This window comes from Haliotis asinina, chromosome 2 (genome assembly GCF_037392515.1).
Source record: "Haliotis asinina isolate JCU_RB_2024 chromosome 2, JCU_Hal_asi_v2, whole genome shotgun sequence".
Lineage (NCBI taxonomy): Eukaryota > Metazoa > Mollusca > Gastropoda > Lepetellida > Haliotidae > Haliotis > Haliotis asinina.
Window position 1 is genome coordinate 1,465,224 of NC_090281.1, and position 18,727 is coordinate 1,483,950.

The 18,727-nt window shown below is 42.0% G+C and overlaps 1 protein-coding gene across 1 annotated transcript in view; it reads right to left on the bottom strand.

The window, feature by feature from the left end:
* Positions 1-18,727, bottom strand: part of LOC137273103 (aspartate--tRNA ligase, mitochondrial-like) — a 90,795-nt gene that overhangs the window by 48,648 nt on the left and 23,420 nt on the right. Inside the window, exons 6-10 of the mRNA XM_067805558.1 lie at positions 18,113-18,159; positions 17,541-17,612; positions 16,943-17,047; positions 16,440-16,616; positions 8,592-8,699 (exon numbers count right to left, since the gene is read on the bottom strand). Of these exons, the coding sequence (XP_067661659.1) occupies positions 8,592-8,699; positions 16,440-16,616; positions 16,943-17,047; positions 17,541-17,612; positions 18,113-18,159 (509 nt within the window). The remainder of the gene's footprint in view (positions 1-8,591; positions 8,700-16,439; positions 16,617-16,942; positions 17,048-17,540; positions 17,613-18,112; positions 18,160-18,727) is intronic.

The window sequence follows — 18,727 nt, forward strand, 5'->3', positions numbered from 1 at the left end:
ATAGTAGATGAGAGTGTGGAGCAGCGCACATAATACACTGACTACAATAGTAGATGAGAGTGTGGAGCAGCGCACATAATACACTGAATACAATAATAGAGGATAAAGTGGAGCAGGGCACATAATACACTGAATACAATAATAGAGGATAGTGTGGAGCAGGGCACATAATACACTGACTACAATAATAGATGATAGTGTGGAGCAGGGCACATAATACACTGAATACAATAATAGAGGATAGTGTGGAGCAGGGCACATAATACACTGACTACAATAATAGATGATAGTGTGGAGCAGGGCACATAATACACTGAATACAATAATAGAGGATAGTGTGGAGCAGGACACATAATACACTGACTACAATAATAGATGATAGTGTGGAGCAGGGCACATAATACACTGACTACAATAATAGAGGATAGTGTGGAGCAGGGCACATAATACACTGAATACAATAACAGAGGATAGTGTGGAGCAGGACACATAATACACTGACTACAATAATAGATGATAGTGTGGAGCAGGGCACATAATACACTGAATACAATAATAGAGGATAGTGTGGAGCAGGACACATAATACACTGACTACAATAATAGATGATAGTGTGGAGCAGGGCACATAATACACTGACTACAATAATAGAGGATAGTGTGGAGCAGGGCACATAATACACTGAATACAATAATAGAGGATAGTGTGGAGCAGGGCACATAATACACTGACTACAATAATAGATGATAGTGTGGAGCAGGGCACATAATACACTGAATACAATAATAGAGGATAGTGTGGAGCAGGGCACATAATACACTGAATACAATAACAGAGGATAGTGTGGAGCAGGGCACATAATACACTGACTACAATAATAGAGGATAGTGTGGAGCAGGGCACATAATACACTGAATACAATAATAGAGGATAGTGTGGAGCAGGACACAAAATACACTGAATACAATAATAGAGGATAGTGTGGAGCATGGCACATAATACACTGAATACAATAATAGAGGATAGTGTGGAGCAGGGCACATAATACACTGAATACAATAACAGAGGATAGTGTGGAGCAGGGCACATAATACACTGACTACAATAATAGATGATAGTGTGGAGCAGGGCACATAATACACTGAATACAATAATAGATGATAGTGTGGAGCAGGACACATAATACACTGAATACAATAACAGAGGATAGTGTGGAGCAGGGCACATAATACACTGACTACAATAATAGAGGATAGTGTGGAGCAGGACACATAATACACTGACTACAATAATAGATGATAGTGTGGAGCAGGGCACATAATACACTGAATACAATAACAGAGGATAGTGTGGAGCAGGGCACATAATACACTGACTACAATAATGGAGGATAGTGTGGAGCAGGGCACATAATACACTGACTACAATAATAGATGATAGTGTGGAGCAGGGCACATAATACACTGAATACAATAACAGAGGATAGTGTGGAGCAGGACACATAATACACTGACTACAATAATAGATGATAGTGTGGAGCAGGGCACATAATACACTGAATACAATAATAGAGGATAGTGTGGAGCAGGACACATAATACACTGACTACAATAATAGATGATAGTGTGGAGCAGGGCACATAATACACTGACTACAATAATAGAGGATAGTGTGGAGCAGGGCACATAATACACTGAATACAATAATAGAGGATAGTGTGGAGCAGGACACATAATACACTGACTACAATAATAGAGGATAGTGTGGAGCAGGACACATAATACACTGAATACAATAATAGAGGATAGTGTGGAGCAGGACACATAATACACTGACTACAATAATAGAGGATAGTGTGGAGCAGGACACATAATACACTGACTACAATAATAGAGGATAGTGTGGAGCAGGACACATAATACACTGACTACAATAATAGAGGATAGTGTGGAGCAGGACACATAATACACTGAATACAATAACAGAGGATAGTGTGGAGCAGGGCACATAATACACTGACTACAATAATAGAGGATAGTGTGGAGCAGGGCACATAATACACTGACTACAATAATAGATGATAGTGTGGAGCAGGGCACATAATACACTGAATACAATAACAGAGGATAGTGTGGAGCAGGACACATAATACACTGACTACAATAATAGATGATAGTGTGGAGCAGGGCACATAATACACTGAATACAATAATAGAGGATAGTGTGGAGCAGGACACATAATACACTGACTACAATAATAGATGATAGTGTGGAGCAGGGCACATAATACACTGACTACAATAATAGAGGATAGTGTGGAGCAGGGCACATAATACACTGAATACAATAATAGAGGATAGTGTGGAGCAGGACACATAATACACTGACTACAATAATAGAGGATAGTGTGGAGCAGGACACATAATACACTGACTACAATAATAGAGGATAGTGTGGAGCAGGACACATAATACACTGACTACAATAATAGAGGATAGTGTGGAGCAGGACACATAATACACTGACTACAATAATAGAGGATAGTGTGGAGCAGGACACATAATACACTGACTACAATAATAGAGGATAGTGTGGAACAGGACACATAATACACTGAATACAATAACAGAGGATAGTGTGGAGCAGGGCACATAATACACTGAATACAATAATAGAGGATAGTGTGGAGCAGGACACATAATACACTGACTACAATAATAGATGATAGTGTGGAGCAGGGCACATAATACACTGAATACAATAATAGATGATAGTGTGGAGCAGGACACATAATACACTGAATACAATAACAGAGGATAGTGTGGAGCAGGGCACATAATACACTGACTACAATAATAGATGATAGTGTGGAGCAGGGCACATAATACACTGAATACAATAATAGAGGATAGTGTGGAGCAGGACACATAATACACTGAATACAATAATAGAGGATAGTGTGGAGCAGGGCACATAATACACTGACTACAATAATAGATGATAGTGTGGAGCATGGCACATAATACACTGACTACAATAACAGAGGATAGTGTGGAGCAGGGCACATAATACACTGACTACAATAATAGATGATAGTGTGGAGCATGGCACATAATACACTGAATACAATAATAGAGGATAGTGTGGAGCAGGGCACATAATACACTGAATACAATAATAGAGGATAGTGTGGAGCAGGGGACATAATACACTGACTACAATAATAGATGATAGCGTGGAGCATGGCACATAATACACTGAATACAATAATAGAGGATAGTGTGGAGCAGGGCACATAATACACTGAATACAATAATAGAGGATAGTGTGGAGCAGGGCACATAATACACTGACTACAATAATAGAGGATAGTGTGGAGCAGGGCACATAATACACTGAATACAATAACAGATGATAGTGTGGAGCAGGGCACATAATACACTGAATACAATAATAGAGGATAGTGTGGAGCAGGGCACATAATACACTGACTACAATAATAGATGATAGTGTGGAGCAGGGCACATAATACACTGAATACAATAATAGAGGATAGTGTGGAGCAGGGCACATAATACACTGACTACAATAATAGAGGATAGTGTGGAGCAGGGCACATAATACACTGAATACAATAATAGAGGATAGTGTGGAGCAGGGCACATAATACACTGACTACAATAATAGATGATAGCGTGGAGCATGGCACATAATACACTGAATACAATAACAGAGGATAGTGTGGAGCAGGGGACATAATACACTGAATACAACAACAGAGGATAGTGTGGAGCAGGGGACATAATACACTGAATACAATAATAGAGGATAGTGTGGAGCAGGGCACATAATACACTGAATACAATAATAGAGGATAGTGTGGAGCAGGACACATAATACACTGACTACAATAGTAGATGAGAGTGTGGAGCAGCGCACATAATACACTGACTACAATAGTAGATGAGAGTGTGGAGCAGCGCACATAATACACTGAATACAATAATAGAGGATAAAGTGGAGCAGGGCACATAATACACTGAATACAATAATAGAGGATAGTGTGGAGCAGGACACATAATACACTGAATACAATAATAGAGGATAGTGTGGAGCAGGGCACATAATACACTGAATACAATAACAGAGGATAGTGTGGAGCAGGGCACATAATACACTGACTACAATAATAGAGGATAGTGTGGAGCAGGGCACATAATACACTGAATACAATAATAGAGGATAGTGTGGAGCAGGGCACATAATACACTGAATACAATAATAGAGGATAGTGTGGAGCAGGGCACATAATACACTGAATACAATAATAGAGGATAGTGTGGAGCAGGGCACATAATACACTGACTACAATAATAGATGATAGCGTGGAGCATGGCACATAATACACTGAATACAATAACAGAGGATAGTGTGGAGCAGGGGACATAATACACTGAATACAATAACAGAGGATAGTGTGGAGCAGGGGACATAATACACTGAATACAATAATAGAGGATAGTGTGGAGCAGGGCACATAATACACTGAATACAATAATAGAGGATAGTGTGGAGCAGGACACATAATACACTGACTACAATAGTAGATGAGAGTGTGGAGCAGCGCACATAATACACTGAATACAATAGTAGATGAGAGTGTGGAGCAGCGCACATAATACACTGAATACAATAATAGAGGATAAAGTGGAGCAGGGCACATAATACACTGAATACAATAATAGAGGATAGTGTGGAGCAGGACACATAATACACTGAATACAATAATAGAGGATAGTGTGGAGCAGGGCACATAATACACTGAATACAATAACAGAGGATAGTGTGGAGCAGGGCACATAATACACTGACTACAATAATAGAGGATAGTGTGGAGCAGGGCACATAATACACTGAATACAATAATAGAGGATAGTGTGGAGCAGGGCACATAATACACTGAATACAATAATAGAGGATAGTGTGGAGCAGGACACATAATACACTGACTACAATAGTAGATGAGAGTGTGGAGCAGGGCACATAATACACTGACTACAATAGTAGATGAGAGTGTGGAGCAGCGCACATAATACACTGAATACAATAATAGAGGATAAAGTGGAGCAGGGCACATAATACACTGAATACAATAATAGAGGATAGTGTGGAGCAGGACACATAATACACTGAATACAATAATAGAGGATAGTGTGGAGCAGGACACATAATACACTGAATACAATAACAGAGGATAGTGTGGAGCAGGGCACATAATACACTGACTACAATAATAGAGGATAGTGTGGAGCAGCGCACATAATACACTGAATACAATAACAGATGATAGTGTGGAGCAGGGCACATAATACACTGAATACAATAGGAGACGATAGTGTGGAGCAGGGCACATAATACACTGAATACAATAATAGAGGATAGTGTGGAGCAGGGCACATAATACACTGACTACAATAATAGATGATAGTGTGGAGCAGGGCACATAATACACTGAATACAATAATAGATGATAGTGTGGAGCAGGGCACAAAATACACTGAATACAATAATAGATGATAGTGTGGAGCAGGGCACATAATACACTGAATACAATAATAGATGATAGCGTGGAGCATGGCACATAATACACTGACTACAATAATAGATGATAGTGTGGAGCAGGGCACATAATACACTGAATACAATAACAGAGGATAGTGTGGAGCAGGGCACATAATACACTGAATACAATAACAGAGGATAGTGTGGAGCAGGGCACATAATACACTGAATACAATAACAGAGGATAGTGTGGAGCAGGGCACATAATACACTGAATACAATAATAGAGGATAGTGTGGAGCAGGGCACATAATACACTGACTACAATAATAGAGGATAGTGTGGAGCAGGGCACATAATACACTGACTACAATAATAGATGATAGTGTGGAGCAGGGCACAAAATACACTGAATACAATAATAGATGATAGTGTGGAGCAGGGCACATAATACACTGACTACAATAATAGATGATAGTGTGGAGCAGGGCACATAATACACTGACTACAATAATAGATGATAGTGTGGAGCAGGGCACATAATACACTGAATACAATAATAGATGATAGTGTGGAGCAGGGCACATAATACACTGACTACAATAATAGATGATAGTGTGGAGCAGGGCACATAATACACTGAATACAATAATAGAGGATAGTGTGGAGCAGGGCACATAATACACTGACTACAATAATAGATGATAGTGTGGAGCAGGGCACATAATACACTGAATACAATAATAGATGATAGTGTGGAGCAGGGCACATAATACACTGACTACAATAATAGATGATAGTGTGGAGCAGGGCACATAATACACTGAATACAATAATAGATGATAGTGTGGAGCAGGGCACATAATACACTGAATACAATAATAGATGATAGTGTGGAGCAGGGCACATAATACACTGACTACAATAATAGAGGATAGTGTGGAGCAGGGCACATAATACACTGAATACAATAATAGAGGATAGTGTGGAGCAGGACACATAATACACTGACTACAATAATAGATGATAGTGTGGAGCAGGGCACATAATACACTGAATACAATAATAGATGATAGTGTGGAGCAGGACACATAATACACTGACTACAATAATAGAGGATAGTGTGGAGCAGGGCACATAATACACTGAATACAATAATAGAGGATAGTGTGGAGCAGGGCACATAATACACTGAATACAATAATAGAGGATAGTGTGGAGCAGGACACATAATACACTGACTACAATAATAGATGATAGTGTGGAGCAGGGCACATAATACACTGAATACAATAATAGAGGATAGTGTGGAGCAGGGCACATAATACACTGACTACAATAATAGAGGATAGTGTGGAGCATGGCACATAATACACTGAATACAATAACAGATGATAGTGTGGAGCAGGGCACATAATACACTGACTACAATAACAGATGATAGTGTGGAGCAGGGCACATAATACACTGAATACAATAACAGATGATAGTGTGGAGCAGGACACATAATACACTGACTACAATAACAGATGATAGTGTGGAGCAGGGCACATAATACACTGACTACAATAATAGAGGATAGTGTGGAGCATGGCACATAATACACTGACTACAATAGGAGACGATAGTGTGGAGCAGGGCACATAATACACTGAATACAATAATAGAGGATAGTGTGGAGCATGGCACATAATACACTGAATACAATAATAGAGGATAGTGTGGAGCAGGGCACATAATACACTGAATACAATAACAGAGGATAGTGTGGAGCAGGGCACATAATACACTGACTACAATAATAGAGGATAGTGTGGAGCAGGGCACATAATACACTGAATACAATAATAGAGGATAGTGTGGAGCAGGGCACATAATACACTGACTACAATAATAGAGGATAGTGTGGAGCAGGGCACATAATACACTGAATACAATAATAGAGGATAGTGTGGAGCAGGACACATAATACACTGACTACAATAATAGAGGATAGTGTGGAGCAGGGCACATAATACACTGACTACAATAATAGAGGATAGTGTGGAGCAGGACACATAATACACTGACTACAATAATAGAGGATAGTGTGGAGCAGGGCACATAATACACTGACTACAATAATAGAGGATAGTGTGGAGCAGGACACATAATACACTGAATACAATAATAGAGGATAGTGTGGAGCAGGACACATAATACACTGACTACAATAATAGATGATAGTGTGGAGCAGGGCACATAATACACTGAATACAATAATAGAGGATAGTGTGGAGCAGGGCACATAATACACTGAATACAATAATAGAGGATAGTGTGGAGCAGGACACATAATACACTGACTACAATAATAGAGGATAGTGTGGAGCAGGGCACATAATACACTGAATACAATAATAGAGGATAGTGTGGAGCAGGGCACATAATACACTGAATACAATAATAGAGGATAGTGTGGAGCAGGACACATAATACACTGACTACAATAGTAGATGAGAGTGTGGAGCAGGACACATAATACACTGACTACAATAGTAGATGAGAGTGTGGAGCAGCGCACATAATACACTGACTACAATAGGAGACGATAGTGTGGAGCAGGACACACAATACACTGAATACAATAATAGAGGATAGTGTGGAGCAGGACACAAAATACACTGACTACAATAATAGAGGATAGTGTGGAGTAGGGCACATAATACACTGAATACAATAATAGAGGATAGTGTGGAGCAGGGCACATAATACACTGAATACAATAACAGAGGATAGTGTGGAGCAGGGCACATAATACACTGACTACAATAACAGATGATAGTGTGGAGCAGGGCACATAATACACTGACTACAATAACAGATGATAGTGTGGAGCAGGGCACATAATACACTGAATACAATAACAGATGATAGTGTGGAGTAGGGCACATAATACACTGAATACAATAATAGAGGATAGTGTGGAGCAGGGCACATACTACACTGATTTCCATAACAGAAGAGTAGGTATAAGTGAATGCGCTTACTTTGGCCTTGGGGACACAAATTGCTTGTACAGAAGCAGTGTCGGACTGCAGTCTGGCAGTGATGACAGGGACGCCACAAGTCTGCATCATGTCTGTGATGTCACACAACTGCAGAACAAACAACAGAGTAAGTGACACTAACAGACAGGAGACCGACTCAGGAGACAACTGACCTCTTGTGACCCTTACTACCCTAACACTACTTCCAGTTTAGGAAGCCGTACATACGGTACAGAAGTTGCCTTGTATACAGCGATCAAATTATACTGTAGTGTAAGCCTTTGCCCTTCTAGTATATTTGATCTTGAACAACACATCTACAACATTTGTGTTCGGCCATGCACAGAAGCACCTGATTCACCTCACCAGTTGATCTGATCAGCTCATGGCTATGACTACAGTCATGTACTGTCATGTACTGTCATGTACTGTCATGGCCCTTTGGAATAAACCCCACTAACAGTAAGACAAGCAGTTGAACACAGCACGCTCAGACAAAATGAATTTCTAATATTGGTTTAAATTAGATAAGAACAGCCAGGCTGGGAGTTGGAGTTCTTTAAATTAGATAAGAACAGCTAGGCCGTGACTTGGAGTTCTTTAAATTAGATAAGAACAGTCAGGCTGTGAGTTGGAGTTCTTTAAATTGGATAAGAACAGCCAGGTTGGGGGTTGGATTTCTTTAAATTAGATAAGAACAGCTAGGCTGTGAGTTGGAGTTCTTTAAATTAGATAAGAACAGCCAGGCTGTGAGTTGGAGTTCAAATTACACCTTCACTAATGAGTTCTGTAAATACTGGAAAATGTAACCATAAATTGTATGTTCATATGCTTATCCTATCTCACGTTATGCAGCTCTCTTCCTACTCTTCGACCATGTTTGGAAAAGTGTTATGAGCTAAGTTGGATCAAATCCTACTGGCCTCTGACCACACGACCTCTGCCCCTACCTTGACATGAGCACCTGTCAATCATCTGTGTGCTCGTGCTGCATGCCCAGATGATCACGTGATGAACTGTGCTGGCCTTGGAGCTAATTTGTAATGTGGGGCAGGTTGGCAGAAAATTTATCAGGTGACCCTAGTGATCTGGTCGGTCCCAGCTACAAAACTACCTCCCACAGACACATACAGGATGGCGGTGAAAGACGGAACAGCCCGTTAGCTCAATTGGTTTAACGTTCAGAACCAATCTCCCTAATTTACCAAAGATGAGAAAGGGCCTAGAAGCAGAAGGCTTCAAAAACCATAAAGGTAATCAGAATCAACCCTTCACTGACATAATTACTCAAAGAGTAGAGGCCTGTAAGCAGAAAGTCGATCATCTGCATGTAGCACAAGACTGATTACTCAGTCTGTCATGCCACAACATGACACCCTAGTACTCTCGGTGAGAATGATCTAGCCCATGTGAAAAGAAGTACTAAGATATGGATAACATCGATATCTTTTATTAAGTACAGGGCACACCGGCAAACAGAAGGATTGCTTTATCTGTGAGATTGGGTTGTTGACAGTTGCTGCACCAGAACCAAAGGCCAAAACTGATGGAGACCTTCCATGTCCGTAACTGAGAGATCCTGAAGATGATGCAATGCAAAAAACATCCCCGACTTCCAAACGCATCCCTCTATGATGGACTGGAGGGAACAATTCCTGTGCAGTGCCATGGTACAGGCGAGTCTCATGAGGCTTTGCCATTGACGGTGGCTGGAGGTACACAAACCCATATGCACACAAGATCATAGACTTCAACCAAAACGCCTGGGTAGTACAGGAGACTTCCGAAGTAGAGGCAGCAAACATGATGAAAAGTCTCTGCCGTAACCTGCGGCATTCCTTGGAAGCAGCTATGTAAGTCTGTGAGGCACAAACCAGGCACTAGGACACATCTTCTGTGTCGTATGGACCTCAAACCATAGACAGCAGCGGAATCGAAAAGGTAAGGTATGGATGATCTGGTAATTTTTTCTTGGTGAGAAAATCCCACCTCAAACCAAGAAACACCTTGGCATGTGCAGACCTTTCAAATCGTACCTGAGAAGCATCAAGAGCATGTAATTCGGAGATATCAGCAGCAGTGGCCAAAGCTAACAAAAAGAAGGTCTTAAAGGTGATATGCACAAAATCTTTCTCTTCCAAAGGTTCATAATCTGCCAACACAGAACAAGGATGGCGGAAATATCCGAAGTCGGAGGTCGAAATTTCCTGGATTGGTCAGCCAACTGGTAAGACTTCAACAGGGGAGAGGGAGCTCAGGAACAGTAGATATCTTCACACCCGATGCCGACACAATAACCATATTATTGTACGTAGAAAACGTAGAACTTTTCAGCTTCTTGGAAATTCTATGATGTTGAAGGTATTGTGCAACCATCTGGGGTGAAGCCGGAGTGAGAGATGTGATGCACTCCATCCTGCAATACATTTCAAAATTTATTCATCCATTTGTCATCATAAAGTGACCTAGTGGAGGTGCAATGTGCTGCAGCGATGGCAGTAGCCACCCACTTAGAATATCTTCTAGCTGTCAATGACCGATGAAGATGTGCCAAACGTGAGCAGAGACCAATGTAGTGAAAGGTGGATGCACCAGTAAATCTCACCGATAGGGAAGGAAAACTGGATTGGGTTCAACGAACTCCTGATGATCTACGAACCAACTCCTGGCCAGCTAGAAGGGTGCAACCAAAAGCAGTGTCATCCTCTGGGTGGAAGAAACGCCACTGGCGGAAATGAATAGGTGTTGAGATCCTCCAGCGGAATGGCTAGAACGTACTGACCCCAGGCCAACAGGTCCGGCAGTGGAGACACAAAGTGAGGCAGCTTATGATTGAATCTGGTGACGAATAGATCCACTATTCTTCACTCCTGGAATATGGATGGCTCGAACCATTATCTTGCAAGAGTCCACCAAGTTGAAGAACCGTTGTGTCCAGAAGTGCAGCGACCCCTCTGACCACACCTGACTGATGTGCCACACCACTGCCACGTTGTCCGAGCGAATCATGAGGAAGGTCGCTCGTAGAAGGTTTTGCCAATGAATGAATGAAAGAATTATTGCCCTGAGCTCTAGAACTTTGATGTAACAACCACAATCTGCAGAGACCACTGCCCGGACACTTACTGATCGAGTAGGTGAACTCCCCTGAGAGATGCATCTACATACAGGTGGTGAGATAAACAGCTCTAAACAAACTCCTCCACAAACATTTAACTCATCCATTGACCACAGGAGATAAGGATGTAGTTCTAGGGAAGAGTGATCAGTGCAAGCGAATCGCCCAGTCTGATATAGGAGCTAGGAATAGCTTCAATGGCTGAAGTTGCAGCTGAAACTGAAGGGTCAATGCCTGAGCTGACGACGAAACACCCAAGAATACATGCTACTGACAAAGTGTCCTGGGTTGACACAAAGAGAGCGGAATGAAACTTTGCACCTTGCAGAAACGATCACTTGGGACAAACAGTTTGTTGATCTCTGTGTCAAACACGGCACCAATAAACTGAAAATGGCACATAGTGAACTGTGAACTCCATGTGATGCAACAGGAAAGACTGATCGACGTTAAACACTATCCCCCTGAAGAAAGCTGACAATATTGGCTTCATGACACGTGTAAACAGCCAAACTGCCAAACGAGAGGACACGCTTCTGATAGTGGGTGCCCTAAAAGACACCCTGAAGGAACTTGCGACGAGCTGGGAAGATCGGGATGTGGAGGTATGCATACTGCAAATCGAGACTAACCAATCGCCTCCCCTGGCTTGATAATAGTTCTGAGAAGGGCCACAGAAACCATATGAAAATGTTGTGGCAGCGGAAGAAACAGCTTGTTGAAGACCTTCATGTTGAAGATGAGTCTAAACTTGTCCAAGTCTTTCTTTGGGATCAAAAAGATTGGAGAGTAGAAACGCAGCTCGGTCAGAGTCAGGCATTAGAGAATCGATGGCCAGCTTCTGAAGCAATGTGTCTATTGTGGATAATAGAACATCCAGTTGCTGAGCAGGATACGTTCGGTGATCCGAGAAGAGCATTAGCGGAGGATTGCCAACAATAGGAAGCTGAAACCCCTTCAACAGTGTAGGAAGAACACAAGTGTCATCAAAAATGGTCCATTTTGAGGCATAAGTCCCAAGTGTTCCGCCTACCAGAGAAATCTGAATAGGCACAACTAGGGGTGGAAGGACCAAGTTTTGCTCTAATCTCAAGCAGTCACTGTTTGTTGAGTTCCTGGAAGGGGGACCGGTCAGAAGTGGAAGCTGGCCTAGTAGTAGTGAAGGACCGATGTTGGTGCTCAGAGCGCCCCTTGTTCCTTTGTCCTCGAAAGGAAAGTGTAGAACCCGAACCCAGATCTGGGTTCATTGGAACATACCAAGCAGGTCATCTTTGACGCATTGAATCTTCCACTTGTAAATTATTTCAGCAATTCCACTGAAACTTGTAGGTGAGCATCTTGCCCCACTAAGGTGGCCACTTCCTGAATAGCCCCACTCAACAGAGATCTACCCAACCAGGGCTGACAAAAAAGGTCAGTGCGAAATCTATCCTCTCATGTGGATAAATGGAGAAGACCTCTACGACGCATTGCTATGACATAGGAGAAAAAATGCGTTAACTGGTCTAGAATAGTCTGGAATTGTTCTTGCAATCAACACCATAGTAGCCCTAATATATGCCTGCTGATGTGAAGACGCATGTGGGACCACCATAGCAACCGCTTCAGATGCTTTTAAAATCATATTGAGCAGGGCCATAACCTTCCTGATGGCATCAACCAAATGCAGGAGTTCACAATCTTCAACCAGACATAGTGAGTAGGCTCTCTGCTTGGACCCCAACAGCAAAATATCATCCACTGTAGGAGACACAATCATTGTTGAAAAGCCATGTATATGCACCAAAGTTAAATTGAACCAGAACTCATCAAGGGTGATGATGTCTCTGCCAACATGTGAGAAGCAGTCAGCATCACAAGGAAGGTACCAGAATACCAGCAAACGTCACCCAAGACACACTTTGAGTGACCACTGACATGAGAGATACAAGTGAAGATCCCGTGCTGATACCACAAGGAAGTTCCAAACCAATCATCCTATGAGGAAGCGCAGAACCAGTAGGTGTGTTGTGAATGACCGACGTGCCCATGATGAGGCACCAGGTCAGGAAAGGTGTGAGGAAGCGCAGAACCAGTAGGTGTGTTGTGAATGACCGACGTGCCCATGATGAGGCACCAGGTCAGGAAAGGTGTGAGGAAGCGCATAACCACTAGGTGTGTTGTGAATGACCGACGTGCCCATGATGAGGCACCAGGTCAGGAAAGGTGTGAGGAAGCGCAGAACCACTAGGTGTGTTGTGAATGTCTGACGTGCCCATGATGAGGCACCAGGTCAGGAAAGGTGTGAGGAAGCATAGAACCACTAGGTGTGTTGTGAATGACCGACGTGCCCATGATGAGGCACCAGGTCAGGAAAGGTGTGAGGAAGAGCAGAACCACTAGGTGTGTTGTGAATGACCGACGTGCCCATGATGAGGCACCAGGTCAGGAAAGGTGTGAGGAAGCGCAGAACCAGTAGGTGTGTTGTGAATGACCGACGTGCCCATGATGAGGCACCAGGTCAGGAAAGGTGTGAGGAAGCGCAGAACCACTAGGTGTGTTGTGAATGACCGACGTGCCCATGATGAGACACCAGGTCAGGAAAGGTGTGAGGAAGCATAGAACCACTAGGTGTGTTGTGAATGACTGACGTGCCCATGATGAGGCACCAGGTCAGGAAAGGTGTGAGGAAGCATAGAACCACTAGGTGTGTTGTGAATGACTGACGTGCCCATGATGAGGCACCAGGTCAGGAAAGGTGAGAGGAAGCGCCGAACCCACAACACTATGATGCAGAGAAGTGTGAGCACTGTAAGTGCCAAACTGGAAGCAAGAGGCACTCTGACTGAAAGAGCCGAATCTGGGTTGATCGCTGTGCCAGCTAAAAGCACCAAACCAGGAGCAAGTGGCACTGTAACATGGTATGTACGACTGTAAGATAAGGGAGTTCCTATGTAACCAGCATGGTATCACATGGGGAATCAGAGGTGGTCTGACATTGTGCCCTTGCCAAATCATAAACAAGGCAGCACTGGTAGAAAAAGGCTGACCTTGACTCAGGTCCATGTGAAGAGGATGAGAAAGAGCAGAACCAAAATCCCTCACCTCATCTTGCCAAAGTGCCACACTGTACTCAGACATCACACGAGTGGTATAAGTGGACTAAACCACCGAAGTAGAATGAGCCGAACTTGCCTCCTGGTAAGTTATACAGAGCATCACACCAAGCAGCTCATAGAACCCTACTAAAGACTGAATGTGGGGAAGCTGCGAATCAGCCACCACCAAAGTAGAATGAGACGGGACATCAGATGATGACAAAACTACCACCCGAGGTGGAGACAAAACTTCCTCCAGGACAGAACTAGAGGCACGAGGCCTATACAAAGATTCTCTCTAAGATAGGAGTCGGAGGCCTCCTGAAAAAATCTTCATCAGAAGAATTAGACAAAGATCAACATGCTGCAAGCTTCTTCCCATACTCTGACTTAGGTCGTTTCGATCCCACGCATCTCAAGCCATCCACACACAGTGCGTGCAAGTCAGCCGCAGAAAAGTTGCTGTTACAATTGCTACGTTTCCGTTTCTTTAAAATATTGCAATTAGAACACGTCCATACACCATAGTGACAAGAAAGACAAGCACAGATCATCACATGATTATCCGAACATTCACCACGAGCACAGATATGACTGACAGGTGCTGATGTCAAGGTGGGGCAGAGGTTGGGTTGTCAGAGGCCACTAAGATTTGATTCAGCTTAGCTCATAGCACGTTTCCACATATGGTCGAGTAGGAAGAGAGCTGCATACAATGAGATAGAATAAGTTTAAAAATTAGAGAAATATCAAAAACGTAAACAGGCAACAGACTGACATAAACCTGTCAGAGATAAATACACAACAGCTAACTACTCTTGCTTTCAAACTGCTTCAGAAAATGCTCTCACAAAAAAATGTCTAAATTGCAAAATATAATACTTAGTTACCCAAAATAATCCTTGAGTGAAGGAAAAGAGCATCTACTTGAAAAGCTAGCGCAGCTTGAAACTCATGGACTTGTCCACTTTACGTAAAGAGATGAAAATTGTTTCCTATTGAAAACAATATAAAATTCTCTGTGCCAAATATAAATTCAGACCTGACACATACTCTAGAAGAGAAAAATATACCTATATTAAACTTACTTCATGAAAAATAATCCTACAATATGCAATTACATTACCCAAACAATAGCGTTACCCAAAAAACTGAAATTACACTCGCCCAAGCATGAACTTGCCAGGGACACTTTGAAAATACTGAAAATATCACTCCTTACAAAGACTGCCAAGTGAATTTACACATACAATATAAATATTATATGCAATTTGAACTATGAAATTTCCCTGAACAGTGAACCTCCCAACACTAGCATTTAATTCTCTCTTTCTCTGCAGCACACAATGTGACCACATGTCTAAACGCACGGTTTTCCAATTATGTCATGAAGTAGCAAAATTATACGTAAAATGGGCTCTGAATATTAATAGTACAATACCTGACCATAATTTCCTACAGCTACCCTAACATAGCCCTAATAAAGGATCTAACTCAAACACTGGAGAAATATTTTTCTAAGAAATGAACACTTGAAAGCAGTTGAAAATGTCATTCTATTCACATCAAATATCTTCACCAAGGACAAAAGAAATATTTGTGGAGTGTGTGTTCATTATCATTACAGAGTTACTATGTGAACTAAGAACTTGCCTCCATAGCAAACCTTGTATCAGGCTTGTCAGTGCCAAACCTTCGTCTGGCCTGCTCGTAGGACATACGTGGGAAGGGGGAGTTGATATGTCCTGCCAACGGCCACGAATACTGGAGGAGATCCTCGATCATTCTCATCACAGACGGCTGGTCAGTAAAGGACATCTCAATGTCCACCTATAAATGTATATCAATAAAGAACTGAATTTTCAAATGTGCCACACAAAATCCATAAAATGTACTGTTGATTCACAAAGAACTAGATACAAGGCAGTCATCTTGAAACATGAGTGGCTAACTTTCTTTGGCATTTAGCTAGAGGGAGTTTCAAACCCTATCTACCGGTAATACTTTATGTCAGAGACCAACACTGTATGAAATGATTAACACTGCGAAACACGTGTACAAAGTGAGAAGGTCTAACACATACAATAACGAGTTTGAAAGCACATGCACACATCAGAAGGAACGTATGGTGACAAGGGACACAACTCCAGACTGACCTGTGTGAATTCTGGTTGTCGATCAGGTTTAGCTCCCTCATCTCGGTAACACTTGGCGATCTGGAAGTAGCGGTCAATGCCACCTACCATCAGCAGCTGCTTGAACTGAAGACACACACACACCATTGTGACATTAAACACGAGAAAGTTTAACAGTGTGAACATACACGGCTTAAAATCTGAAGTACATTGCATCTTTTCTGAAAAAATTCACTTTATTTCCAATGATGAAAATAATGCGTTTTGATGTTTCTAAACGATATCATGCTAATGCTACTTTTGATGGCCAGGATATCTGAGTTTGTGATGCATGAAGGCTTGAATTAGTAGTGCAGAGGGTAAGAGGGGAGAGCAGTAGATACAAGAATTCAACATCTTCATTTTGCAGGAGGGTGCATATTGAATAGTGCACCAGAGTCTTTTTCCAGATGAATACAATTCCACGCCGTGCAAGGTAATCACAGGTTTTGTTTACATCCACAAAGAGATCTTTGTATGTGGTCAGCCTCATGATAGTGTAATTCATTTCATCCATCCATCCATCCATCCATCCATCCATCCATCCATCCATCCATCCATTGTAATAAAAAATGATCACCTGTTGAGGACTTTGAGGTAAAGAGTAAAACTTGCCAGGAAATCGACTGGGAACAATGAATTCTTGAGCACCCTGCAAGTGGAACATCAACATGACTAAGAAGGTGAGAGAGTCAAACACTGTCCTCTAATTAGGGCATGTACTCCAGAAATCCACTAATTCTCTGATCCATTTCCATGGTTCCGACAATTCTAAATAAACTGATCTCTTTTAACTAATTGTGACATTAAAGATCAATCAACTGTCAGCAACAAAGCAATCTCAGCACTGAGTTGGTAAATAACCACAACTTGGAGCTGGCAAACAATCTAATGTGATGCTGGGTCAGGAAACTGCTATAGTAATCACTGACACCTAATGCATAAGCTGACAGTCATAAATACATCTGGTCCTCTTCCATAAGCTTCCATGTGAGCTCCACATCATCATCCTGCGCGATCACAAACACTGACTGTCTTTGTTAACCTGAAGTCAAAGGAATGCTAACTGAAAGGCCTAATCCTTTTGGGGGTATCACTGCCACATGGGTAGAGATAATAACAGTGATGAATGTGTGCTCAGCATTCACTCACCCCTGGGGTCCTCCGAAACAGCGTTGGTGTCTCAACATCAACAAATTCTGAAACAGTCACCAATATCTAGTTAATATCCTAATCTCACACCATCATCAAGTGAGATCACTATCATAGCTTTAGTCACCATGCTGGTTACATAGGAACTCCCTTATCTCACAGTCGTACATACCAAGCTGGTTACATAGGAACTCCCTTATCTCACAGTCTTACATACCAAGCTGGTTACATAGGAACTCCCTTATCTCACAGTCGTACATACCAAGCTGGTTACATAGGAGCTCCCTTATCTCACAGTCTTACATACCATGCTGGTTACATAGGAACTCCCTTATCTTACAGTCTTACATACCAAGCTGGTTACATAGGAACTCCCTTATCTTACAGTCTTACATACCAAGCTGGTTACATAGGAACTCCCTTATCTCACAGTGGTACATACCAAGCTGGTTACATAGGAACTCCCTAATCCCACAGTCGTACATACCAAGCTGGTTACATAGGAACTCCCTTATCTCACAGTCTTACATATCATGCTGGTTACATAGAAACTCCCTTATCTCACAGTCGTACATACCAAGCTGGTTACATAGGAACTCCCTTATCTCACAGTCG